Genomic DNA, 27,784 nt, shown 5'->3' with positions numbered 1-27,784 from the left:
CATCTTTTTACTTTGAACCAATTGTCAAGTGCTTTTACACTAGATAAAGGTGTTAGCAGAACAGTAAGGCAATATCCACATCAATTTAATGGCTATATAATTATCTTTAGTTCACTTCTTTAATTTCTTTGATATATAATAGACCCAATATTGCAAATTTTCAGGAAAATTTATTATCAACTGGACCACTTAGCAATACATATTCTTTTTAGGCAAAACAAGGCTCAACATAATGCTTTTTTTTCTTTTCATTTAAATAGATCCATTACATCCATTACAGAACCATCTTTTTACTGCACACAAAGTGCTCAAATGTCATGAGCAATAGTGAATTTGGAGTATGCTAGTCAGAAGGAACAATGAACACATCTTCTGCCTTCTTCACTGGGTGTTCATACTGCAGGGAAGAACAAAAAAAAAAACGGTAAGAGAAAACATTGCAAAAAATATACAAACATTGAAACAGTACAGGATAAGATATTGCAAAGATTCTGAAAGCACATTTAGATTTAGCTCTTAATTCTCAAGCACCTACCCTGGAACAAGTGCTGCAGGATGAGCAGCTCCCGCAACACAAGTGCTCCTTTCTCAGCCCTGCTCCCCTTTAATTATCCTTATTCAGGAGCACCTGTGTCCCTCAGCAACTCAATGCTCATAGTGGAAACTCTTCCCTTTGGAAAGGCTCAGGATTCCAATTTAAGTGCTAAAATATACAAGCATCTTTTCTAAAATCTCAGGCCCGGTCCACTGTGGTGACCACAGGCATGGTTGTTCCTTCAACACAGAGCTTTCTCAGCTCTGTGAAGTGAGGCACGTGGCATCCTTCACATGGCAGTAAATCCATCAGTCTTATTGCAGAAATGCTAAACTCTCAAAGCCATCAGAGGTGCACATAGACCTGGAACAGCAGCAGTAGCAAAAATACACCTCTGTGTGATGGGGTGAGCCAGACGGAAACTAAACACTGTATCAAAATTAGCAAAGTATTCATCTTAATCTACAAATTAAAACATGGGTATAAAATAGTGATTAGACTCTAGAGAGCTTAAGAGCTTTGACAGAATATTTAACCAGGATGTAAATTAAATAAAAAAAGTTTTTTAAAAAAATCAAACTTGAATACGTCAAGGCTAGAAGTTCCCAGACCTAAAGAGCAGATGAGAGAAAGCATGCAAGGTGTTAGATTGCAGAGCCCTTAGCCACAGGGTGTCACAGACACACAGCTCCAAGAGCAAATGAATTCAGGGTCACCAGCTGCCCCAGACTGCAAACCCAGAAGAAACATCACTACCTGATGGCCCTTGTATTTATCTTCTCCCCTAGGCAAGTACTGTTTGACCTCTAACCCCTTGTCAAACATTTCTTTCTCAATGCTTTCCATGCATCAGGAGCAGAGGTCCCACAAAGAACCAGCCCCACAAAACAGCCAACCAAAGGCTTCCCCTCCCAGGACTTCAGGTTTCATTTTTTCACTTCCACCACCAATCAAGTCAGGCCAGAGCTCAGCCCCCCACCCACAGGGAGCTGCTTTTGTATCACACATACCACTGTATTCTGGACAGCATCGGCAAAACTCTTGGCTGTTTCACCCAGGGCAGAGTCAACAGATTCAATTCTGAAAGAAAAGTGATCTTAGCTGGATTTTTATGGAGCACTTACCAGTGAAGCTTGAACAGAGATATTTACCACCAAATAAACCCAAGAATGGCAGGGTTTTGCTCAGCATTTATGCCAACAGTGCCTCTTATGCAGGAAATGATCACCTCCTTCCACCTCCTCTGACCCCTAGACACGGTGATGTCAAGAGAGTGCATTGCATGTTGTTCCAGACCCTGGTACAGCTGTCCTGAGCAAGGTTCCTCTCCTGCACAACTTCTCATTGAGGCTTCCCTTGTTACATTCTAATTCCAATAAAAAACCCTCACAAGGCTGTGAAGGCTCAATCAGTGGACACCAAATGAATATGCCATACTAGGTTTAGAATACTTTCCCATCTATCAGTGAGGGTACCACCAGCCTAACCAGTGCACCATCAGAGCACTTGTGAGTATGCAGAACAGCTGGCAGGGACATACCTTTGCTTTTGCTGGTTGCAGAAAGTATTCAGTTTGAGCAGCTGTTCATTCCAGAAATCCTAAAAAGACCCCCCCCAAAGAAAGCCCCTGTTACCTGGGAAGGAGCAGCTTTTTGGGCTGTGACACAAGAAGCTGTACGCACCAGTGCATCCTTCTCCATGGCTGCCAGAATTTGAGTTTCTTTCTCAAGGTTAGCAAGCTCTTCAACAACAATCTTCTGGAAGGTTTCAAATTTACTCAGCCTAGTGATGGAGAGCAGAAGCAATTTTGCCACTTCAAATTTGCAGTCACACAAGCTGGGCAACAACCCCTTCAGCACCAAACCTACTTTGAGGCAGAAGAAAATTTCACTGCTGAACTACATGGGGCAAATTTGTTCTCAGATGTGTCACAGAGCAAGTGAATAGCTGCACTAAAGTCACACTGCAGATGAATATTGCCCAATAGCCTGTCCCAAATAGCAGCCAGTAACAGAGGACTGGGACAGAGCATACAAATGAAGTCCCAGTGCATGCTCTCCCAGCCTCCAAGGAGCTCAGCAGAGATTTCCCATGCTGAAGACCACCTTAAGGTCCCTTCCAACCCAAACCATTCTATGATTCTATCTTGACACAAACAGCCTCTGTGGATTTTCCTGCCATGGATTTGATATGTACAAACAGTTGCCACAAGATGCCAGCAATTTCTAAACCTTAAGAAAGGTTGTGATTGCAACATCCTTATTGACTTGGGTTTGCCACCATTCTGAGCTACAATGAAGTAGGAAAAATTTGGCACAGCCCTGCATTCACTATCCTGTGGCCCTGGTTAGAGCCAAGTTACTTGGCAACCAAACATTGAAGCATCTCACTGCCATCTACCTCTTATCTTCTACCAAAAACATCCCATTTTTTTCTTTTGGAGCTCAAACTTCTCCACGTACCTTAATGACAGCAAATTATACTCATAGAGGTCCCATTAATACCAGGGATTTTTCACTTTAAAGACTATTATTTCATACTACATTTGATCTAAATTCTAGAAAGCAAATGCATGATTTCAGATACAGAGATACAGATACAGAGGCCTAATAGACTTACAACTACAATATAAGATACAAGTGTCTCACACCAAATCCATAAATATTATAACTTATTTTTTATCTAGCTCCTAGCTAAGAAATTCAGGATCTGAAATCCCTTTTCTTCTCCTCCACTTCATTAAGAAAGTCACACCCTGGCTTCTTTCTTAGAAGATTTAGAAAGAGAAGCTACTAAGTTGGTGACAACCAGAAGACAGTCCAAGGACTGCTCCATCAACTGTTTGTAACTCAAGTTTGCTTTGCATGAATTAACACATCCTCTCCTCCTCCAGGAAAATTAGGATCAATCTAAGGACTAAACTAGGGACTTATACTTCTGAAGCATTTCTTGCATAAAAGAAAAAAAAACCACACACACAAAAGGTGTTTTGCTGTGCAAACCATAAGCACAATAACCAGCTGTCAGACTGGCTTTCCCTATCAACCAAAATTGACACAGAATTGAAGCTGTTTTCAGCCAGCAGCAGACCACTTACCTGCACTTATGTATCTGGTTCAGCAGGGCAGACAAGTTCTTCTCTGAGGATCTCAAGGCATCCTGTGTGTTGATCTCAATCCTTTTGTACCGGGACTAGCCATGGGATGCACAGTTAGGGATAGGCAATGGCACAAGGCAAAACCTAGAAGTCTAGCTTGCAAAAACCTTTCCCTAGAAAACAAGTTCCTCTGCAGGATGCCATTCATCTTGGCAGAAACCATCTTAAATCAAATTTAATCTGCAGTAAGATGAGACACATCAGTGCTGCAGATATGGTCTGATTTAATTCAGTCACAGTAGTTACACCAACAAGCCTCATGCAACTTCAGGGAAGTGTTGCATTAGGAAAAACCTAATTAAAATTTCCTTTATGCCTTGCCTGTAACACTTCTCAGAATAGACAAGTTCTGTAGAATGCTTCTAAGAGCTCCAGACTAACAGATACTGCTGCCAAAGCCCTACTCCTCAACACAAACTAAAGATGGGATATTTGCACCAACTCTCCCTGAGATAAAAAGGTAATTTCACATTGATCAATTGCAACATGTGCTGAAAGAGCTCACATTACCCAGAAAAGTTTCTTCAGGTGGCCAATAAAGCTTTCAAAGGCAAAAACCACTCCTGAATCACTCAATTCTTCGTGAAGCAGCTTTGGAAAAAACACATCATCTATGCTATCATCCATTTCCTGACCTAGGAGGAAGCACATGCCCAAGTTAACATCATGCTGGAAGATTTCCTGGAATATAAACCTTCCTGGTACTGAAGGGATTGTCATTCATGTGAGCAAAAATGTCTGGAATTTGGGCCTTGTTCTTGTAGAGCTCACAAGCAAGAGGGAAACTGGCTGAAAAATCCCCAGGGAAACACTTTGAGAACCGTAGGGAAGGATAGGCACAATAGATCAACACAAAGAGCTACTTACAGATACTGAGGCAAATACACATAATAAAGGTGGAAAATAGTCAGGCCACCACTGTTTTCTACTTATGCATTGCAGGGAAAGCCTGATCCTCTTGTGCTCAGAGTTCACAGTATTTTGCAGTTACTTTATCCATTACCTGAATGCTTTCTATTCAGCTCCTGTGTTTGATGGTTTTCTAACAGCTCTGGAAAAATCACTATTCAGATAGAATAGAAAGTGTGGGGATGTCATGGAGCAGCTGACCAAGTGGAACCCAAGTTTCCTTATTCACACACCTACATGCACATTATCCACTGTCATTGGCAGTGCTGCAATATACCTCCTGCTAATTTTGACTTTTAGATTTTGGAAAAGTTGGCCTCCCTACAAATACTTCTCTTCAGGCTTCCATTTGACTATGATTTCTACCACAAGAAAAAAAAAGCTGAAAGCATTTAAGCACTTGACCTTAGTTACCAACCAGATTTTACCTTTCTGGATCTCCCCATCCTCTTCTACTGAATCAGGAATTTTCTTTGGTGTATGGTTAATCTCAGAGGGCAAGTGATTTTTCTCCAAACTAGAAAATTTAGGCTTTTTTATGATAGTGCCACTCAATATATCTAGAAAGAGAATAGAAGACGTTTCAAAAGAAATCTGTTCTTTTGCACGAGGTACATGACAGTGCCTGCTCAAGGAGAAACCACCACTGGAATTACCAGTGCTTCAGAAAAGGAGGCAGCCTCATTTTATGGTCTGGCATCACACAGGACAGGATAAGACTTCACATGCGAGCATCTTCCCTCCCAAAAGCAGGGAACTGGCCTGCCCAGTGTTTTACAGGTATTTGGAAAGCTTCCATGTCTCCACCTTAAAGATGATTTCCTTTCTTGGCCTGCTATTTGAACCATCAAAACCCTCTGGTGTCCAGCTTCTTCCCATTCCCTTCTCCAAGTTCCAACCCAAGTTCTCAAACTGCTTATAAAAGACATTTTTAAGAAAATTGAATCAACCCAAATCAAAGCTGAAGCCTCTGCTTTGGGGAAGATTTGCTAAAAACCAAAGAAACGAATGAGAACCCCATCCTTTTGTCTCACTGTGCACTTTTTCTGAACTCAGCAAGTTGTCTGTTTGACAAATCATCTCCCTGGAGTCTCCATAGGGCAGAATGGAAGGTAGTGGGGCCCAGAACAAGGGGGACAGTCACGCCAAGAGAAGCACCCTGGAGTAGATTTAGGGTTCACAGAGAGTTCAAATGCAGTCAGAGATCACACCTGAAATTTCTGACTATAACCCTGCTTGTGCCTTTGCATGGCAACAACTCTCAAGTGTAATGCTGTACAGCAAACAGTGATAAAAATGAAGTCCCCAGTGCCTGTGTTCCCAGAATTAAACAGATGTGTCATTGCAGTGAAGGTGTATTCAGAAAATGCTGGACAGGTAAAAGATATACTGAGAACACAAAGCCAGCTCATGAGAAAAGGGATGCTTTTGTCCAAGATCAAAACTTCAGTCACTCACTTCGTAGTAACAACAGTAACTCAGACTCCTACAACTACATCAGCACTGAGAATTGTTAGGATGAAAACAATCCAATTGCTGCTTGACTTGCTTGAAGTTCAACCACAAAAATACTGTGCTGCACTTCTGAGCTAGATTATGAAGTTGAGCTTCATTTAAAAAAAGATCCTGAAGCTCCACTTACCTATTAAAAAAGCTACAGCAGTAATAAGCATTACCCAAGTCCCCATTTAACAAATACTTATAGCAATGGTTTACATCTATGTTCTTAGGTATAAAGAAAATCAACAACTTGAAGGGATGCAACTGAAGTTGCAGTCCACTTTTGAAACATTAAAAATGAACTTTTTTGTGTCTCTCGGGTCATTAGCTTGTAAATTCCTACTGACAAGTCCTCCTTTAATCAAGGGCAGCTTTAAGAGTTAGCATTAATTCAGGAATATATATAAAAGCATCTCACCAGAGTCTGCCATGATACACAAAACAGAGAAATAGAATTTAGAAAAAAAAACCATAATCTCAAAACAGTCAGTGTTTATTTGTCTTGGAAAGAAAGTAACAGCTTTGGCACCACCTCTTTCTGCTTTTAACCAACTCTGCCATGATATCAAGAATGACAAACCTGAGTCCTTCCGCTTGGTACTTTCTTCCTCTCTTGATATTTTGCCTGGTGTACCATGAAACTTCTAAGTAGAGAAAGAAAACAAAATAAGACAGTACCCACACTGCAGACAAGCTGCCAGGGACTTGTCTTGTTACAGGAAGCAAAGGGACATGACACAGTGGTTTCAGGTCGAGGCAGCCTGACAGCAGGCTGGAAGGAGAATAAGCGCTGCCTCTGCACCTGTGTGGCCTTCTCCACGTCACTGGGAGAGCTCCTGGTAGACACACTCAGTAGCAGCGGACTCCCTGCAATCTCCTCTGAGAGTGATTCATCTGTGTGAGAAATTGATAAATGGCACAGGCAACAGGGTTTGAATACTGTATGGACTGGAAATACCAACTTAATGATGCGGAAAAAAACCCCCAAGCCCTCTACCCTCTCCTTATCTCTTCACACAGGGATGAGGTGCTGGCTCAGACTCGGTCCAAAGGCTGTTTTCTTGGTGGTTGCTGGTTAAATTCATTCCTTTACCTCTCAATAGCACCAGATTATCTTCTCCTTGTGTGACACTACCTACACAGACAGCATCTATCCCTCATAGCCATTACAAAGAAATGTCACAAGGCAAATACTTATGGAAAAAAAATGTGAAGGAAAAGCCACAAAAATCAAAAAGAAAAACCCACAACTAAAAAAACTCATCCAAAAGGTACAGGCCCACACATATCAAAACTCTTCTAATGCACTGAAGACAATTTAAATAAAAATACCAGCAAGATCCACCGTGGGTAAATCATCTCCCTTGAAGCTAAATGTGCTTTTTTCCCGTGGCATCTCCTTTTGAGCTCTTTGCTTTGATACTCCCTCCTAAAACAAAATAAAGTCTAACCATTATTTAAACATTACTATAGAAGTAGGGGTTGAGGTGTTGTTTTAGAGGGAGAGTTTTGGATGATTGGTTTGTTGTTTAAATACACTAAGAGTAGATATGTACTTAAAATGTGCCTAACATACTGATGGCTCTATCCTGCACTGAAGGAGACCAGTGTCCTGAAGTTCAATGCATGCAAGAATTTAGGCACTGGAGATGCACATTTGTTGATGTTTTCATAAGCAGAATAGAAGCATTGTAGTCAAGAAAGAAAAGTTTTCCAGGGGAAAATAAAAGATTTTAGTGTGACTACTAGTTCTGGAGATTTTTTTCCCCAGACTTTCTGTATTTAAAATATACATAAATACATATATACACACACATATATATATTTGATATGCAGCATTTAACAATTGTTTTCTATGAAGTCTACCATGTTTTCCTACATCTCCTCTATTAGACCAACAGAGTCTCAATAGCACTTGGCAGACAAATCTCTCCATCAGAACATTTGAGAATTAATATCAGTTTATTTAATTCTGACTCATTGGTACACATTTTGCATCCATAATATTTTTAAATCTGAGGCACTAAAGCATAACACCTTACCTTCTTTGACTCATAGTCGCTGCCACTACTTGCAGAAGGTACTGGAAGCACTGCAAGAAGAAAATCTTCCCTGGTTACTGGCAATGTAAATTGTGTACTTTACCCAGTTAACCAAGTTAGCCACAATACAAATCTTTTCAGTTTTGGTTTTCTAAACATTTACAAGATAAAACTTCACAACACTTCCATTAGATTTAAAAAAATAAAAGCCTCTCTAACAAAGACAGATGCAACCATTCTAATACATCGTGATACACAACTCACTGCATCCAGAGCAGCCAAAGAAATAAAAAAAAAATAAAAGACAGGCTCAGCATCTTATCTGACAGTCCCCAGGTCTCAGGCAAGACATGTGGGCTGACACTGGAGTGAGAACAACTGCCCTGAAAACCCAGTATAAAGAATCATTTGAAGCTCAACTTTATTTTGCTTTTTAGTCTGTGCAGAATCCAACAGCTACCTGAGCAAGCATCATTTCTCCATTCGTAGGAGAGAAACATTCCAGCAGATTCAGGACAATTTGGTTTCCTTTTGGTGGTCACAGCAGCAGACAGCCCTGGAGCACTGCTGCAGGGGAGGTCTGCTGCTGGTCAGGCCCAAGCAGAGAATACTATCAGAGACAGCCACATCTGACATTCAGAGGACAGTTGGCTTATTACTGCATAAACAAGGAAGCAGAATGCCCTGGTCTGAAAACTCTGAGGCTTTTCAAGGTTTACTTGGCAAGTCAGTGATGTTTCTGGGGAGATGAGGAGGGGAAAGTTGCAGGGAGAAGGTGTGATTTCTTCAGAGAGATCTTCCTCCCACTACAGTCAAAAGCACCAGCACAGCCATCAGCCCAGGACCCCTGGACTCTTCAGCATCATCACACAGAGGGCTGCACCCAACACTGTTTAGGTGCCAAATTTCCACCTGGACATGTGAACCTTAATTTGGGAAGGAGACATGAGCCTAGTTCAGGCACAAGGGTGTGCAATCTCCTCCATGGGGTACTCCTTGCTGCTGGCCTCAAACCTGCTCTCTGCCTCTCAGGAGAGCCAGGATTTGGCCAAATTCTCCTTTTTCAAACCATCATCAGCACTTACTTTTCTGCAGTGCACTACATCATGCATAGCTAAGTCAGTAGGGGACTGAGCTTACCTTTTAATTTACTTCTCACCCTGGGTCTTTTTCGGGTATAGTCAACAGATTTTGGTGCCGACTGTATCTGAGAGTCAAGGATCCAGCTTTTTTCACTCTGACCAGGGCTTGTATTCTCATTGTTACTTTCAGAGAAAAGATGTTTCCTGTAACTGGACTAAAGACAAGCCCTGTTCACTCAGGAGCCCCTCAGCCATTCAATTTCAGCTGTTACCAAGTTATCCCATTTCTTCCTCCCCACAGCACAGCATGTAAATCTGTGAAATCTGCCAAAACAGCCACAGCCAGCTGTTGAAACATCTGTATAAAATCACCAAGAAGCAGATGCTTGCCTTTTGCCAGAATGGGATTTTTAGAGTACCCTCCTTCCTTGTCCCTCCCTCTCTCCTGTGCCTAAAATAAGAGCACTCTTGCAAGAAAGAAAACCTCAGCATGTCTGAGCTGCATCCAGCAGCACATCGAGGGGAACAGGTAACACAGACAATTCACTACCTGGTCTGGCAGTGATGGTGCATCCTGAGCAAAATGACAGACAGTATTTAGAGGCTACCAGAATCACATTCCTCCATCTCTGCACTGGGTAGGCCTTAAAACTTCAGCTTCTTTATGGGCACAATGGATTTGTACAGGTAAAAAGACACAGCATTCAAACAGGCAACAGTCAAAGGCTCCAGGGATGCAAGAGCACAGACAACCTACCTGCCTTCTCTCAAGACTCTGTGATTCCTTGCTCTTGCTTCTTGTTTCATAAGTCCTGCCAAGTAACACAAAGACCCAAGTCAGAGTAGCAAACACAGTAATAACACACCACGGCACTGCTGAATGGGCACAGACAAATAGAAGTGCCAGGAGGCCCCTTAAGGGTTCAGCAGAACAACCAAACTGTTAAAGACCATACAGTAGCCAAATTCTTCTTTGCCTGGATTTTGAAAGTAGCACTTCAGGGATTTAGAAATAAGCACTATGTGAAATAAAAATTAATCTGCATACATAGAGGTGGCAAGTCCCTGGAAGGCTGTTATGACTGGAAGGCAGCCAAAGCAAGGCAGGGAGTTTAAGCATTTTTCAAAAATTAAATCGGTAATTTTAGCATATGGTCAGAAAAGGATGATGCTTGAGAGTTAAAATCTTTTATTGTCAGAGTTGACAGGACTCACTATTCTCTCCAGTAACTTTTATGTTCTCAGGTAGTAATTTAAATATTGGTACCAATAACACCCACAGACAGTGTGGTAGCTAAGCAAGGAACAACTGTATTAGAAAAATCACACAGCCTTTTGGATCCTAACTTAAAAGCTTAACCAAAGCTATGAACTCTTATTCACATAGAAAAAGGTTCAAAAACACTGAATGTATAATCTTGTACCTCTGACTTTGTGAAGAAATTTTCTGGGCAAGAATCTTTCCTTTGGCTTTAGAAACCTGAAAGCAGAGAGTTGTCTTAGAGTCCATTTGCCCTATAAAATACTCAACATATTGCAAATATATCAAAATTCATAAGGAAAATGGATTACAAGTCCTGCTTGGAAATTCCACTTTTGAATGGAATGGGATTTGTTGCTTGAAACAGTTCCATAAATTGTAACAGACAAACATTTGAGCCTTAAACAGAGTTCCTTTATCTTCTCCTTGGTTTATGAATAATGCTCATTTTAAGCAGCAACATCCAGCACTGCAAGCATGGCGCAGGGCCCCTGGACAGCCCTGGGACTGGTGCCATGGAGCAGGGATTTATGCTGACACCCAGCGGCAATAGCAAGGATAAAGCCATGTCCAGTTTATAACACAGAGAAATTTGGAGTATTCTATTCAGCACCCACTGTCTCACAATTAGCAGGCACCAGTGATAGGCCTCACATCAGGGAAGAGGCTGAAAGCCAAAAGGTTTGTCCAGCACAGTCATCTTGATGGAAGCCATAGGAGCAAGTTGACAGCCTCCCAGGAAAGCCCACACCGGGCAAAGTTTCAAAGCAGTCAAAGTGAGTAATTTTTATTCCTTTTTCTTTTTTTTTTGAGAGGCTGCAAATACAAGTCAAGCAGAATTTCCAACAAAAGTTTCTTGGGGTGGATTTCAATCTTTTCTATTTAGCCTAGGAGGACAAAGTGGATGCTCAGCAGTCTGATTTTGATATTCAGTAAAACACAGAGGCTGGCCTTCAGTCACACAGACATCACATGGCCTCACTGAAGCAGCAGCTCAAATGTGTGTTGGTGTTATCCACGCGTTACCAACCACAAAATTCATGCAGTGATGAACATTCTTACCACTCCAAAAAAAATTTTCTATTTCCACATACAGAGAAAACAGAACCAAAAAATCTTAGATTCCCTGTCATCTGTCTTGCTATAACAGTGTGTCCATCCTTACAGCATTTCTGCAGCAAATTATGTCCCCTGCTCCAAGTTACTATTCCATTAGGTGCTGAGCTTCTGTCTCAACTTTACCTTTTCATGACTTGAGGAGTCTGAGTTCTCAAAGTCATAGACTTCCTTCCTGCAAGACAACATAAATACGGCATGCAATAGTGAAGAAACACCCTACAGAATTTCATTAAGAATAGGGGAGTGATAATGTGTTTTTTTTCTGAGCCCCCTCTGCTCAGATAACTTATATGCCTAAAAATACTGTTTTCTAAGCTTCTAAAAAAACACTCCTTTTCATCTTTGTCTCATTACTGTCTTGATTCTCATTCTTTTATAGTAATAACTAAGAAATAGTCAAAATTAACAGAGGAATTAACCTACCCCTGCTTCTGTGGAGGACATTTTGTTCTCACGTCCCCCATAATAGTACATGGTAGGAAGAAGTAATGACTGGAAATATACTATCAGAAGCATTTTAAAAATCCCATTTAATTCCCTTTTGAAAATTCTAGTATTTAATATTTGTTCTCTAATCCCTTCTCTGTGTACATCTAGATTTTGTTTCCATATCTTCCAATACTTAACCGCACATTTATGGCTTTCTCCAAATCTATTTCCAAAAAATCCTACAACAATTGTTCGACATACAGTACATCACCTTTTTGCTAGTAAAAGAATGGGAAGACTGAGAAGAACTGAGATCTTGGCCAAAGCTTCCCGCAAGAAGGAAAAGCTCATTTCCAGAGGAAACACTAGAGGGAGCAGAACGACCAAGCTAGGAAGTTTCCACCCTTAACTCCTACACTGCTGTTCGGTATGTTTTAAAGCAATTTGATGCAGCAAATACAAAAAAAAAAAAAACTTCATGAAGCCCTACATCAAGTTTTCCTATTCTTACCTACAGTCAGTCAAAAAAATGGTCTAAGCACTTGGGGGTTGGGGAGGTTTTTTTGAGCTAAGAGACAGTAGGCTGAAGCAGGACCCCCACAGAAGCCCCAGAGCAGCAGCAGAGATCCTCACACAGTTCATTTGCCCTCCTGCCCAGCAGCAGGCATTGACTCCAACACAACGCTTGGCAGAGCTCAACAAGGCAGACTTTCAGTGCCACAGGCTGCATGCAGCCCCCAAACCCTCAAGTGCTTCTTCCTGCAGTGCCCCCAGCTTTAAACGCAGACAGACAGATGTGTGGGTGGGAGGGAAGGGGACAAGCTGAGAAAGAAGCCATCCTGAAACCCTAGGACACATGATGCCAAGGAACTGGGACAATATTGGAGAAAAGCTAAATATTTGTGAATTGCTGGTGCTCAGAACTCAACTGACTGGAGGATTATGGTTGAGCAAGGAAAAAGCCAACAACATGCCATAACATGGTATCTCAGGTGTAGAGGGCATTTTTGGCAGACTAGGGTTACCTTCTGAGATCATCATCATTTTGGGGACCCAAAGGGTCTTCCAGAGACAAGTTATGACCTTTCATAGCCTCATAATTGTTTTACTGCCTGTTCTAGGTACAATCAGGCCACCCCCCATGTGGGCATCCCTTCCTGCCTGAGTGCCAAAAGAGGTCTAAAATGACTTGGTACACCAGTTCCTGACGGGCACTGGGCTTGCATGTCATACCTGCCTTCAGCCCTCTTCTTGGCCAAACTGGTTTTCCTGTTCCTCCGTTTGCTGGTGTCATCCTTTGGAAAAGAAGAGAATTGCAGGAACTAAAACAACAATACTCAAAGTAATGTTCTCATTCTAAAGCCTGCTAAAAGCAGAGGAAAGGTGTGCCAGGAAACTTCCTTCCTCCCTCTACAACAGTTTTTCAGGTGCAACTGTTGCCTGCAATACTTTCCTACCACAAAGTATGGGACTCAGAGCTGAACTTGGGGAGTGTCAAGAGAAGTATTTTATGAAATAAAACTCTTGGGGGGAGAGAAGTAGTTCAAAAGCTTTGAATTCACTGTACAGTGAGCAAGTGCTACAAAACAACTGAACAGACAGCAGAAAAGATTTAAAAAAAAAAATCAAACCTGAAAATGTAAACCCAAGAACTAAGTCTAAGATATGATTTCTTATATAAGTACCTAATCTCAAAAATATTACTTTAGGAACTTAATTTTGCTCATATAGTGCATTGGTTTATTTTTTTAAGTACATGGACACACCAATAGAACTTTCCAAGTGCAACTACAGAGGACTCTCAGTTACTTGGTAATTTACCCAGTTTGCAAGTTCCTACATGGGACAGTCATTAGAACCCAGATACTAAACTGAATAAACACATCTGCAGCCTTCCAAGGCTTACGTCCATTCAGGAACCAAACATTCCCTCTTGAGGAGAGTGCCCAAGTCAAGTGATGTGCAAGTATGTCCCACACACCTAGACACATTGCTTTGGGACTGAATAGCTGCTGAATAAACTTTAATGAGCTTGAATCACTTGTTTGGGCCTCTCTAGAATGAGGTTGTTGCCTCTGCAGCTCACTCTTGGTGCTAAGTGGCACAGCACATCAGGTGTGACACTGTGGGCTCAGGACACCTCTCAATGGCATGAGTAGGTCAACCCATCCCAGCTTTCTTCTGCAACTCCACCAGAATGTCTCTTCCCTATCCCTCTCCACTCAAGGGGGACCCCCAAGGCACACATACCTTTAGTATCAACTCATCCATAGGTTCTTCTGCTAGGGGCTTCTCACTGGGGATAAGAGGACATGTGAGGGAGCTGTTCATCTAAAGACCAAAACTTTTGTGAAGTATTAAGGTGGGGGGGAGAAACCCCAAAAGTTGCATCAATTAGCACCAAAGCAGTAGTTTAATGTGTAAGGAAAAAAGGTAGTCAATAGCTCTACAGAAGTCCAGCTCCTTAACTACAAGAAATTCTGTCTTGCGAAGGTCTGGGAAAAGAAGGTGCATTCAAGCCAAGGTGAATTCAAATTCACATCTTTCACAAAGTCAAGGTCTCCATTAAGAATAATCTCACGTTTGGCAAGCTCAGGTTTCACAGCTGAAGTTTAACTCTCTGTAAATCAGCTGTGGGCTCACCTTGCATTTGGACTAAATCCATGATGAGAAAAAAAATCAAAGCAGCTGCCAACCTAGTAACCAAATATCACTGTTCAGCACCTCCAAAGGGATGTAACTTCAGGCAAACAGCCTTCATGTCCAGATGGCAAAACAGAATTTTCAATATAATAATTGATGGAATAACCTCAAAATCACATGCATTAAAACCTCAAGGGGAAAAAAACAAAACCCTAACAGACACCCCAAAAAACCCATACAAAACGCACTTTGCAACTTTCTGTCAGTGAGACACTCACCTAGGCTTAGCTTTCTTCCCTGGAGATGGAGTTTTGGAGTTTTTTTCTGAAGAAGGCAAGGAAAATATAGTTTTACCCTCTGGAGCTACTATGAAACTATCTACTTTTGCTGTAAGACCCACAAAGGCAGAGCCTTCAGCATGTCACCTGGGTAACATTTAACTGGGTCAGACTTAAGGTACTGAAGGGAGCCATGCCTGACCTTGGTTAGCATCCTCCAGGTCAGTCTGCTGGCCCACTGTAACCATGGCTACACCAGAGTTGACCATTTTCTGTTTGGAGACATGAGACCATGAACAAAACATGCATGTGATCAATAAAAAGTGGGTTTTTTTTAGAAACAGATTTTTTTAAGAGGTAGCCTGTGGAAAGAGCTGCATGGCAGGTTCACCATTGTCCGCACGTAAAAACCTTTTAAGCTGTGTATAAGTAATTCTCTGGGTTTATTGCTAAGAACATCCCACTGTCCTCTTATAAGAGAAAGTAATTTTTTTAGTATTATTATTTTTTAAAGCAATTTCACCAAAATTGCAGCTCTGGAGACAAGAATTGGAATGAATAATGAATAGATACAAAGCAGTTTTCTTTGAAAGAAGGTTTTAGTCACACATGTGAAAAAAGCAGACTGGAGGAAGGGAAAAGTGGCACAAGGACAGTTCCATCATACACCAAATACTTACTGCTACATTGCTTGTAAACTGCTGTCTGTGCTGAGAGGTTAAGTTGCCTTTTTGAGTCTCTGCGTTCTCAGAGTTAGAAGGATTGTTCTTCCTCTGTGCATTAGAGGGCACAGGTATTTCTGCACAACAACAGCTGGGGTGAGAATGTTATCACAGTAATGGAACACACTCACTACCCCTTCTTTCCATTCCCACACATGCATAAATTGCAGCAGTACAACCTTCTAGGCATATCTCAAGCTCACATTTAACAGAGGAAACACAGGTATCTTCAAAGTACCCAGTGACAATGCTAAATGAACAACGTATAAGCTCATCAATATTGGATGAATATATGCAAGTTTATCATCTTACTACTTATTTTCCTGCACTGACTCTTAAGCTCTGGAAGACAGAGAAAGCCTTTGTGTCTGACTAAAGCAGGGGGATCTTCCACCATCTATGTTTTCCTCTACTGAATCTCTATCAGGCACTGCAAAATTTGTTTGACTGCTTAAAATTAACTACCTTCTACCCTTCATAGCGCTTGACTGCTTCAAGTAGCAGTGCCCACCTTGCACCTCTGTGTACTCCATGGTGGGCACTGACAAAGGAACTCCTAGCTCATCTCTAGCTCAGCTCTGCATCTCCAGAAGCTGAAGGACTTCCATTCTAGCTTATTTCATGCTCCAACTGGAGGAAAATGGGAAGGACTACTGAAGAAGTTACTGCCCCAGACATTTAAAGCTGGGCGGGGCTCTTTCAAGTATTCACCTGGAGAAATTTAAAATGCACAGGAACTTAGAGGAAAGTAAAATTTCTTTTTAATATTGTCACAGAAAGAATGCTAGCTATCTTAAGAGCTCTTCAAACTTGATTTGTTTTCAAGACAGTGGGTGGTAGCAGTAGGAAGAGCTGTGATTTCACAGCCTTAGAAGATGTGGAAATATCTGTCAAGCAATTTACACCAAGAAAAGATCCACACAAAAAGTAATCACTCTAAAACCTGAAATACAGCCAGATTTGGAGCAAGGAGAAATCCCAGCCTTCCAGGTTAAAAGACAGCAAAAAAACCCCCAAAAAACAACAAGACCTTCCAAAGAATTTGATACACCAAATTTGAGCTGAGGAAGCATTTCCTGTTTAAGAACAATTTTGATCACAGTCACCTCCTGCTTTTTTGCTGTTAGCAGCTTTTTCTTAAGACTGTGACCTACAGTTTGTGGGGACTTACAGAAGAATTTCAGAGCATGAGAAGGAAAGAAAGGAGTTACTTTTTCTTCGCAAGTGCTGGGCTTGGACCACCTTGCTTTGGATCAGACACAGAAATTACACATCTTTACTTCAGGCTCCAAGTTACCTCAACAACTTCTGAATTTAGAAAATAATGAAACTCTGTCAAATGATCCTGGAAGATGATGTCTTGCAGGAGATGTTCACTGGCAGCACAGGAAGCACCACCATTTGATGATACAAAACTTAATGTGCCCAGTTCAAAGAAACACAAAACATTGGCTGTAGGGTGGTGAGAATAAAGAAGTAAAGGCTATTCCAGGTGCAACTAAGAGCTGTCCTGCCTTAAGGCACACAGCTATTTTTGTAGCTGGGGCACACACAGATAAAGCCCTGCAGCACAAGGTATTTACAGCAGCAGCTCACCTCCTGCAGAGGAACTGGGATGCTGCCCACCTTTACCCACTAATAGGGATTGCAGGTGAGCACTTCTGCTCCCCCAGTTGTTCTTCCACAGCAGCTCCAGGTAACCTCCAAGGCACTGCACTTGGGGACCGGGGACTGGAGCACATCATTTTCTAGCACATCACCTTATTCAGAAGAAACAGAAGCCACCTCCCTGCAGGAAGCTTTAGTAGAGGTTACCCCACCATATGCACCTCACTGCACAGAGGAGAGAGCTTGTAGAATGCCAGGGTGTAAAGCAGAGGCCCACCAGAGGACCTGTGCTTTCAGGAGGCCAGAGTCACCATCCCCTTCTGCAGGCACCCACCCACATGGCATGGCCAAACCAGAAACCAGGCATCAAGCAACCCAGAGGGGAAGACAGGTGGGTGCATCCCACCACACCTGCCAATGGAGAAATGGTTCTGCACACCCTGCACATCAGAGGTCAGCCTCAGCTGAAATGTGCCTTGCTGGGCCACCTGCCAGCACATAGATCCTGTCTCCATGAGCACTCCCCTGCCTGTGCAACACCAGCAGCACATGGCCATGGTGCCCAGACCTCACTCCCTGGGCTAGAGGGACTTCTCATCTGCCACAAGCAGAGTTACCAAGCTCACAAAGCAGGAACAGTAGAAGACTGAGCTCAGGCATTGCTTGTTTAAGTGAAGTTAACTGTCAGCTGTGGACTACAACTGAAAAGGATAATTTGAAAACAAATTTAAATGCATTGAAATGATACAATTAAAAAAATAAAAAATCACCTGCTTCATTCTGCATGGCTTTCTTCCCAGCATAGACAGTCTCATCTTCAGACTCAACTATCTGTTGGTATGAATTAATCTTATGTGAAAGAGATCTTAAATAGTCTTTATCTAGTAAAGCCAGCTACTTAACAAAACTAACAGTTATTAATTGCCAGCAACAAATCAGTGGATACTAATTGAGTTGATAATTTGGAAAGGTCTTGGCTCCTTTAAGGGCAAATGACAGCCATTATGTTATGCCTATTTACTGCCACATAAGCTTTTCTACAAATACCATAGACTATAGATGAATTAAAAACAAAAAATTAACTATATTAACATTTTGGGGAAAAAATAAAAAAAACACACATCATTTAGGTTTTTTGCATTAGCTAATAAAAGATCTGGAAGCTTCAGAAATACTCTATTCTTTAAGTCCTATCTACAACATCAGTCTAAGACTTTCATTTTTCAGCACCCCTCTCCAGGTTTTTGTGTAACAATTTTCTCATCCTATGTGATGTAACACTTAGAGCCATATGTACATACTTATGAGCATGTTCATACTTAAATTTATGCAATTAAATGTTATAGGTTTTATTTTCTACTTCAGAAACTCAGGAGAAGTTATAACACAAGGAATTAATTAACAAATCATTTTAACCTTCCAGCTTTAAAACTATAAATTTGAGTATCTTGAAACTTCTTTCCTAAAACACCTAATTTCTCTTTCAGGCCAAAGTTTAGAACATCTATATAGAGTGTGATAAATCCACAGTGGAAAGACAGATATAGTAAAGAGGCACAGAGAAAATAGAGAAACCACAAAACACAAATCCTACAAACCTGAATGGTTTTGTCCAGTATAAAATTATAGTTAAGAAAACAATCTATATATTGGAGCTCACCATCAGTTTCTCCTCTCCCAGGACTTTTCTAAGTACACTTAATATTTCAAACTCAGCACTGAAAACCAGTTTGACTTTTGTTGCTTCTGTTTTGTTAAGAGAAGTGGGTATCTTCATAAAAATTTTGACAATCTTTTCTCTATCCTTCCCTGCATAAAAACAAAGAAAATAAACAATAGATTACATTTGTTTTAGATCAAGACATTCTTCTGTTAACCCAAAAATATCTGAGTAAGCATTTGGGATTTTTATAACAGGTCTTTTACATCTTGCCCTTGCATTTCCAGTTACTCTCAGTGTTACGCTCAGTTCTTTCCTGTCGAGTCTTGGTTGTGCTGTTCCCCAGGACACCTGAAAACTGACACCTCAGGCTGTCCTGTTTGGGTATGGGAGAGGGGATTACTGTACAGAAAGGGCCTACACACAGTCCAACAACCAGAGCTAATGCAAGAAGACCAAAGGACAAAGTAAAGAGGGAGAAGAATAGACAGGAACACCTTGGTGATGGTGAGATTTTACGTTTACTCCATGTGTCTCAAGGACCCCCCAGCCAAACGGGATAATGTTGGAAAAAAATCTTACCCTTCACACTGTAACTGTTGACATTTTCTTTTGACAGCCTCACAGAGTCCCAAAGAGCTCCCTTTGAAAACCAAAGCCATTGTGTCAGAAGGGCTGAGGGACTGCCCACTGGCTTAGGCTAACCCAAAGGCCACTTGGGCTTTGCTGTTACCTCATCACAATCCACATAGAAAGTCACACTCTGGCTGCCAGTGTTGAAGTCAATCCAAAACTCCTCCAGTTTCTCATCTGATGGCTTCTTCACCTGGGGAAGAAGAGTGGCACTCCTGTTCCCCAAAAAGCGCTACAACTGCAGTATCAGTGACAAATTTCTTTCATGAAACTAAACTGGAAAGTGTTACCCTACATAAACATCTGTACACCCTGCAGAAGCAAGAGTTCAGACCACCCTGTGGGGTGCCAACCCACTGCTCACCCAACCACAACCATGTCAGACCTGGCTCTAGGCAAGGCACAAATGCTGTGGAAGCTGTTTCTGAGCACTTGAAATCAGCAGGAACAGTGGAACCAGTTTCCATCTACATGGGCTTGATTCAATATGACCTTCAGGAATGGTGCCACAGTTCATTCAATTGAAGACCAGTGAAGCAAACTACAGAATCTGCAACTTTTCTCCAGGGACACTAGGCTAATCTTGTTTTCTGACAGCCTGGAAACAGCTCAGTGTTGTCCTATCCTCCTGTTTCTTTTTAGCACTCTTTTCTGTCATCACCATGAAGAGAAGTGTTGCTGCTATCACTTGGCTGATACAACAGCAAAGTCAGCAGCAGTAAGTCGGGAGCCAAGGGACAAACAAGCAAGCTTTCCAGCTAGAACAGAAGGTACACTCTATGCTCTCAGAAATCAAGCTCTTCAATAAAAAAAGAGGCAGGGGAGAAAAACCCCAAACATTTACCACAGAAAGCAACATTTAAACAGCCATGATACTGTAGGAAAGGTGTCAGAGCTTTAAGGAATATTACCTCATTCATGTCAGCAAAAGCAGATATGCAAGGAAATGAGTAGACTCTGGAAGAGAAGCAGACTTCACATGATATATTCAACATTAAAGTCTGACTTCAATTATTTTACTTTAATAAGATTAGTAACAAATTTTATTGTTCAAAGAATAATTTAAAATTTTCTAGAAGTAAATTAAGCTTGGATAAGCTAAAAACTACAATATTTTAGTATTGAGACATCACCTTAATTGATTTTACTTTCAAAAAAATCACCATAAAAATGCATAAAATTTCCTTTTTAAAAACAATTTCATCTTCACAGGCAATGTAAAGTTTTTTTTAATATAAGCCAACTCATTTTACAATTCTATTTATTCTCCTCTGCAGTAATCATGGTACCAATTTATTCTCTGTTGGTTCCCTGCTTACCTTCTTTTATCTCCAAGCCTTTCATTTAGTAGGTTAAGAAATTTTCTGCAGTCCTTCAAGACAAATGACACATTATTTTAAAATGCAGGCTACTTTTCCTTTGCAAATTTTTATTCTATTTTTTCAAATAACTGTTTGCTGTGTAACCTCTACTGTCCAGATAAAAGCTTTAAACTGGTCAGTGAGACAACAAAGACCACTGGGAAGAAACACTCAATTTACTACAAAAGGTTGGACCCAACTTAAGACCAGTAAGAATTCAAATATAAACTCCACAAATTAACTTATTTATGCATTACTTATATTTTTTTATTTTGCTTTTTTATAGGTAAAATAATTTAGAAGCTTAGGAGCTCTTTTACCAATGTGTGGTAATGATCAATAAATATTAATAATATAACTAATATAATAATATTAATGTGTTCATATTATTATAATATTGTAATTATAATATTATATGTGATGTGTAATAATATAAAAATAATTAAATATTATTTTAATATTAGTCATTTTGGGGGGGGGAAAATATGCCATCCACAAATAACTTTTTATTTATAAAATCAGTTTTGTAGGAACTTCTTGCAAGGACACCCTGGCTTAACTCAACCAAAACTAGCCCCTATACAGCCTTGTCAAGTATGTTGTTTTCAAAATAAGGACCCTCACCGTCTCAAATTCTCGATCCTTGATCTCTTTGAAAGCTTCAGCGAGATAGTTATCTTCAAACCAGTGGTGAACAAGGTCATCCCTCCATTTTTTTATCATTAACCTACAAAGTGCTTCTGAAAGGGCAACCTGAAGGTCATAATCTGCCAGGTAAACACAAGCACAGGATAAATATCATCCCTGCAGCATAACAGAGGATTATAGCATTGCTACTCCTGCAATTTTATACACACGGTCACATCCTTCCTCTAGCCTCAGTTTCCCCTAGGAGAACAGGGGAGGGCAAGAGCCAAGTGTTGGCTCAGGCATCCTCAGCTCCCCCAGCTCAGCGAGATCGAGGTACAGAGCACTGCAAACCACAACACACATGAGCACATTGGGAGATGTGCTTGAGGTTCAGGAGGGGGATGAGAGCAGAGACTCATCACTAACCCACTGGGATCAGGCCATGTTCCATATACCATGGCAATACACTAAAAAGTTATTATTGGGAGAGGACAAAAGGTATTTCACTCAAGAGGCCATTAACCTTGTTAACTGAATTTCAGCCACATCATAGCAGAGCAATTCAAATTAAATTTTTTTTAAGAACAACAACCAGCATATTCTGTAAACACATAAGGCTGATCTAATTACTTTTCTACATAAATCAGTTTAGCTTGTCTGATTAGTCAATATGCATCACCAGTACCAGCCAGAAAGCGCTAATGCATTGCTGCTGTTAACTTTTTTATTTTTTGTTAAAGCACACCTGACTTTCCTCCCTAAAATCAACTCTTAGCAAGGAAATGTAATTTAAATTATAATTGATCTATAATAAATAAGCAGATGAGGTAAAGCTGGAGAAATTCTTACCACCAACCTCCAGTATAGTTTTTGCAAGATCTTTCCTGAAACAACAAAATGCCACAAGTTAAAATGGAAATAAGTGTCTCCTAATGCAGAGAAGCAGGTATGTAGGTACAGAAACTGGAGGGAAAACCACTTACGTGAGTGAGCACATGTCCTCAGAGAGCGGGAACTTCTTTCTCTCTTCCCGTGGGACACTGTCAAGTATAGAGTTGAGGGTCCTCAAGGCCTTCCCCCCAACAAGAGAAGGGGTAGAAAATTAAGGGAAACAACATTGTTTCACATCTTTTATCTAATTACACAAAATTTCACACAAACATATCCAATTTTCTCCTCCTAGTAAGAATCTTACCTCCAGATGCAGAGCGCAGCAAATACTTGCTTCTGCCACTAGGCGCCCTAGTTCAGGCAAAAATAAATTCACTAGCTCTTTCTTCCCTAGAAAAAATAATTTGAAAGGTACAGCTAGAAATGTGCTGGTGTCCATATAAAAATAGTTGAAGCAACTACAGTTGTGTTGAAGGAATAAAAACATCCCAGCTGTAAGTTCATTTTAAGACAAAGCTTCCAGCCATCTTATCCTAGACAGAAAGGGGAACCAGTAACTTCTAGCTGAAAAAAACACCAGTGTCCCAGCTACACTCACTTCTGACCTGGGTAACTATTTAAAGAGGCACAGGAAGGGGAAGATAATTACCAGCCACAAGAGAAAACCTAAATATATATGCTTTGTCCAAGTCACCAGGGCAAACCAATAAAGTATTAACCAGAAGATGCTTGTGCCACTCTGCTCCCACTAGAATAAGGTGCAAGGACAAATAAGCACACATTACCTGCCCCACAGTGCAATGAAGCATTTTTACATGGACTGTAAGCCTGGATGTCTGGTCACACAGATGTTTTCTGAAAGCACCTGCTCCCCCCCTGCCCTAATGTAAAGCCAGCTGCAGGCACAGAACAAAATTTTTCTGCTGAAATGAATGAGAGACAGACATCTCTCTGTGGAGTTCAGAAGGCTGAAGGGGTTACCATGTTATTCTGTGGAGATGGTTGCCTTCAGCAAGGGACTGACATCTGATGCCAGAACAGACTGTCTAGCCTGAACCTCTGTCAGAAGACACTCACTCTGATCAAGTGAAATGCTTGATGCTGACCATTTAAACAAGACACCAGAGATAGACTTTTTCTTTCCAGCATGTATAAAGCAAGAAAACAAAGAGAAACAGAAAAAGGTTTTGTGCTCCAATATAAATGTTAATGAAAATTAACTGACAAAAAATCAACTGGAGAATTAAAAAAAAAAAAATTGCAGAGAGGAAGCAGGAAGCTGAAGAAAAAAAAAAAAAAGAAAGGGTACAAAGTTCAAGCAGAATTAAGAAATATGCTCCTAAGATTAAGACTCAGAATACTGAGGAATTGGAGGCAAAAATATAAAAAAACCACTGACCTTCATTACTGCATTTGCAAATCACCTGATGGAAAGAGCAAAAGAAGCCTTCATTAACACACCACCAGCCAACAACAGCAGTACACAAAGTGCCAAGCTGTTTATGCACACCTTCCTTACCCTCTAACTCTGAGATGCTAAATAACATAGAACAGTAGCATACCCACATCAGAAAAAGCCACCTGACCCAGGTATGTCACATATGGTCACCCTGATCATACAGGCTGGCAATATGCAGGGAGGGTAAAGGTGGCCAAGCACCCACTTCCCCCAGGGATTTCAGCAGCACCTGAGAGCGCAGTGCCTACAGGTTCCCTGGAAAACCCACATCGTGACATCGTTCTCTTATTTTTGTTGTACATGTGGGCCTGTGTAAAAGCACATTTTATCTTTATACACTATAGTGCTAAATATCACAATGTGTATCTGAAGGCTGTTAAAGTCTCCTGAGGAAAATTAAAGATAAAAACTTTAAAAATTAAAAACAGTTTCACAACACAAAACACTTCTTCCTCCACAGTGAAAGCCTGTGGAAGAAACGTAGTAGAAAGACAAATAAATTAAGTTTTTGGGAAAATAAATATTTTCATCAATATTTATATATATTATAATTAAATATAATATGTAATATAAAATACACATATTATATCTATATTATATATATAATTTAATATATTTTATAATTTCAAAATGGTGAGTAGAGAAAGAAGAAAGTTTACTTTTTCTCAAATATCTTTTAGCAGAACTCCTGAAGAGAGCTGTAAGTATTGATATGAATTCTGATGCAAAAAGTGACACAGTTCCAGTAAGCTACAGGCAAGAAAATTGGGAGCAACAGCTTGGAGGAAAAAAGCTAAAAGGCCTTCTTCCTATTACAAATGTTACATCACTAGGCCTCTAAACACCATTAAAATCCTTAAACGTTTCAAGTTGAAACCTAAATCAAAGTTGCAATCAAGTTAGATCATTCTTTAGAATTGGATCATCTGTTTCAAACAGATGAGGAACAAATCACCAGGACCATCTTAGCAAACACTTTTGCACATCAAGTGCAACTTGGTGTCCATAAGTTGCTGGTTCTAAAGAGAGCATCAGCTCACAAACTTTTATTTACAAAATGCATCAGAATTTCTTGCAATTTTTTCTACTAAAATAAATACTCCTGGACACCACCCAGCCCCACCACCTAGTCTGCATCCCAGACTCAGCCCTAGGGCACCATATCCATGCAATTATTTATTTTCTAACAGGAAACTGTTGGTGAACAATAGCTATCGTATCCAATCAAACCAACCCTTCTGTCCCCTTAAATGCATAAACATACCAGTGCACAATCAAAGAAGTCTTCAAGCAGTAACATCAAAAATTTATTCTCATTTGGGTCGATGACTGTCACAAATGTTCTTGTTCTTTCAAACCAAGATACCAGGTAAAAGTTAAAAGAATGAGTTAAAAACTGGGAAGAGGATCCCTGAAAAGCATAACTTCAGGACAGGAATACAACACTTTTAGCTGTTCCCTGGAAGCTGTGTTGGATCCAGGTGCTACTCATCTTCAGTGCAATTGCATTTCTGCTACTACAGCTATTACCAGATGAAATCAATATAGTGCCAGAAGATAAAACACAATTGCAGATTAAATGCATCTGGTTTGCTACATATCTAGAGAGGACCCTTCAAAAATAATATCTCAGTTTTTAAAAATATAAAAGCACAAATTACTCATCAACTCTATTACTAAAACTACATTTTGCTGGAACATTTAAAATGCATTTAGAAAGTCTATACCATTTCACTAATGGAACTCATAGCAACCCATCCTCTCCTTACACTATCAGCTTTAAAAAAATCCCAAAACCCAGCCCTTTAAATCAGGTAATAAGTGGAGCCATAGAATTGGCTGCTACACCAAAAATCAACAAAAGAGAGCAAGCATTTTTCCCCCACTCAGTTCATGCAATACACTAGAAAAAATATTTTGTTTCTGTGTGACCAACAAGCCATCCTCTAGTTTTCACTTCCTTGGAACTCTTTTTCTTAAAGAACCTTTAATCACATTAGTAACTTGTGTGCAGTATTATACTCATCTTTGCTACCAGTCCTTGCTCAATGAATAAGCTCTTCCCTTCTTGAAAATCACTTTTAAGGTAGAGCTGAATACATTTCAGCAGCAGAGAAACATTCTCAAATTCATTCTTGTCCAGCTCCTACAAAAACACAGAGTGCTGTGCATCAGTAGTCTGCTACCCTCTGAGTTAGGTGTTAGGATAGTTGAGATTATTTATGGCACTTGCCTTTCTCAGTGCTTTGTCCAGCTGGTTAAAGAGAGATTCACTGTATTTCTGGGGAGGCTCTACTTCCTTCTCTTGAATCAGTTCATGTATTTTTTGAAACCCCTTCCCTTTAAAGGCATCAGTGAGCAGGGATTCAACCTATAGATGCAGGAGAAGAAAATAATTAGCAAATAAAATAAGCAGGCGTTGAACTTGTAGCAGCAGTAATTATGATAAAATACTTACAACACTATTTTTAAAGTTGCAAGTTTCTGTTTATTTGTTTTACACTGTTCGTTTCTCTACTTTCATTCTACTGCTACGTTTGAAGTAAAATATCAGTCTTAATGTCCAAAAGAGACAGAACCCTTGAAACTGAGCAACCTTAAAAGATACCAGGTAAGGAAAACAGGCAATTTAGTATACCTGGTTTGCAAGTCCCACAACTATTACAAAAAATCTTTTTCCCCACTTACTAAAGAAAAAAAAATTAAGAGGACTGCTGCACTTCCCACATTAAGTAAAATTATTGAAAGTTTTGGGTCATGTCATATCCAGTTTAGAAATGCACCTTAAATAAATAAATAAATTATAACAATTTGTAAGATGACAATAAAATTACTAAGATTTTTTAAATTACTAAAATTTTTTTTTTTTACTAAATTTACTAAAATTACTAAAAGTTTGGGGTCATGCCATATCCGGAATAAGATGACAATAAAATTACTTAAAGTTTGGGGTCATGCCATATCCGGTTAAGAAATGCATCCTTAAAATATATATATATATATAAAAATAACAATTTGTAAGATGAAGATAAGGATGCATTTAAAAGATCCTTACATAGTCTTCTGCTCTATTGCCTCTCACATCTCTACTTCGTTCTTCACTTTTTTGTTCCTTTAAAAATATAAGGAAGAGAAAAACACAGAAAAAAAAAAAATCTTCTCTCTTCATCCCCTCCAAAAAAAGAAAATCCCACCAACCAAAACAAACCCAAACACTTTTTCTGCCCCAAAGCTGAAGAGCACTTACTCCTCCCCTCTGTCCCAAAACGCTGCTTTTCCTTCGTTATTACCCAAGCCGCAGAGCACCCCGCCGCCCGCCAAGGCGAGGTTTGTGGCAGCCCGGGAGTGCCGCGGGTGTTCCCGAGGGAGCAGCGAGTGTTCCCCTCCGGGGGGCGGCTGCCGGCCGCGGGGAGCGCCGCTCACCTGGGCCATGCTGCGGGGGCTGCTTCGCGCCCTCCCCGCTGCTGCTGCTGCTGCTGCTGCTGCAGAGCACACCCGCGTTCAGGGAGGAGGGGGACCCTGGCCGGCCTTTCTCCGAGCACCCTCCTCAGCAAGTCCTCGCTCTGTACATCAGGAGCGGTGGGGGAAAAAGGGGGAAAAGGCGCCCGGTTCGCCCCCACGCTAAAAGGCCCTAAAAAGGAGCTGTGTGGCTCCTGGGACCGGCGCCAGCACCCGGGCACCGGCAACACAGCACTGGCAGCCCCCCGGCCGAGCCCAGGCGGGCAAAAGAGGAGCCCAGAGCCTCCCTGAGCGCTGCTCTCGGCCAAGGAATGCCACAGCAGGCGTGTGCTGCTGCCGGCTGGGCTTTATTGTGCTCAGCTGAGAGTAAGGTTCAGTAAATTTTGGAGCAGAGAGGATGGAAAGG

The 27,784-nt window shown here is 40.8% G+C and overlaps 1 protein-coding gene across 18 annotated transcripts; it reads right to left on the bottom strand.

The window, feature by feature from the left end:
• Positions 1–150: 150 nt before the first annotated feature.
• On the bottom strand, positions 151–27,727 carry SYCP2L (synaptonemal complex protein 2 like). Of its 18 annotated transcripts, none has more exons than XM_086901560.1 (36): positions 27,343–27,700; positions 26,975–27,031; positions 26,153–26,290; positions 25,946–26,065; positions 25,184–25,288; positions 23,860–23,884; positions 22,765–22,850; positions 22,553–22,641; positions 22,419–22,453; positions 21,564–21,706; positions 20,898–20,950; positions 20,490–20,535; positions 19,679–19,771; positions 19,528–19,588; positions 18,946–19,094; positions 18,056–18,116; positions 15,636–15,754; positions 15,158–15,227; positions 14,956–15,001; positions 14,285–14,330; positions 13,268–13,329; positions 11,729–11,777; positions 10,650–10,705; positions 9,983–10,037; positions 9,284–9,440; positions 8,144–8,193; positions 7,434–7,530; positions 6,904–6,995; positions 6,682–6,745; positions 5,030–5,161; positions 4,203–4,327; positions 3,633–3,727; positions 2,218–2,317; positions 2,076–2,134; positions 1,546–1,615; positions 151–397 (listed from the first exon to the last, which is right to left on the bottom strand). In XM_086901560.1, the coding sequence occupies exons 1-36, from the start codon at positions 27,349–27,351 to the stop codon at positions 344–346; spliced, it is 2,868 nt and encodes a 955-aa protein (XP_086757686.1). In that variant the 5' UTR covers positions 27,352–27,700; the 3' UTR covers positions 151–343. The 18 variants fall into 18 exon arrangements, 9 of the variants coding, with proteins under 9 accessions (XP_086757686.1, XP_086757695.1, XP_086757720.1 ...); XM_086901569.1 differs by having other exon boundaries at positions 22,765–22,811; XM_086901594.1 differs by having other exon boundaries at positions 25,184–25,268; positions 25,942–26,065; positions 27,343–27,699.
• Positions 27,728–27,784: the final 57 nt, after the last annotated feature.

The sequence above is a fragment of the Cyanistes caeruleus genome, chromosome 1 (genome assembly GCF_971803275.1).
Source record: "Cyanistes caeruleus chromosome 1, bCyaCae1.hap1.1, whole genome shotgun sequence".
Lineage (NCBI taxonomy): Eukaryota > Metazoa > Chordata > Aves > Passeriformes > Paridae > Cyanistes > Cyanistes caeruleus.
This window is presented reverse-complemented; position numbering and strand designations above follow the sequence as displayed.

Coding starts and splice junctions, on each gene's coding strand:
- SYCP2L (XM_086901560.1), bottom strand. Junction 22,454..22,552: donor GAGGACATGTGCTCACTCAC/GTAAGTGGTTTT, acceptor TTGTTGTTTCAG/GAAAGATCTTGCAAAAACTA. Junction 6,996..7,433: donor ACCCACGGTGGATCTTGCTG/GTATTTTTATTT, acceptor TTTCTCACACAG/ATGAATCACTCTCAGAGGAG.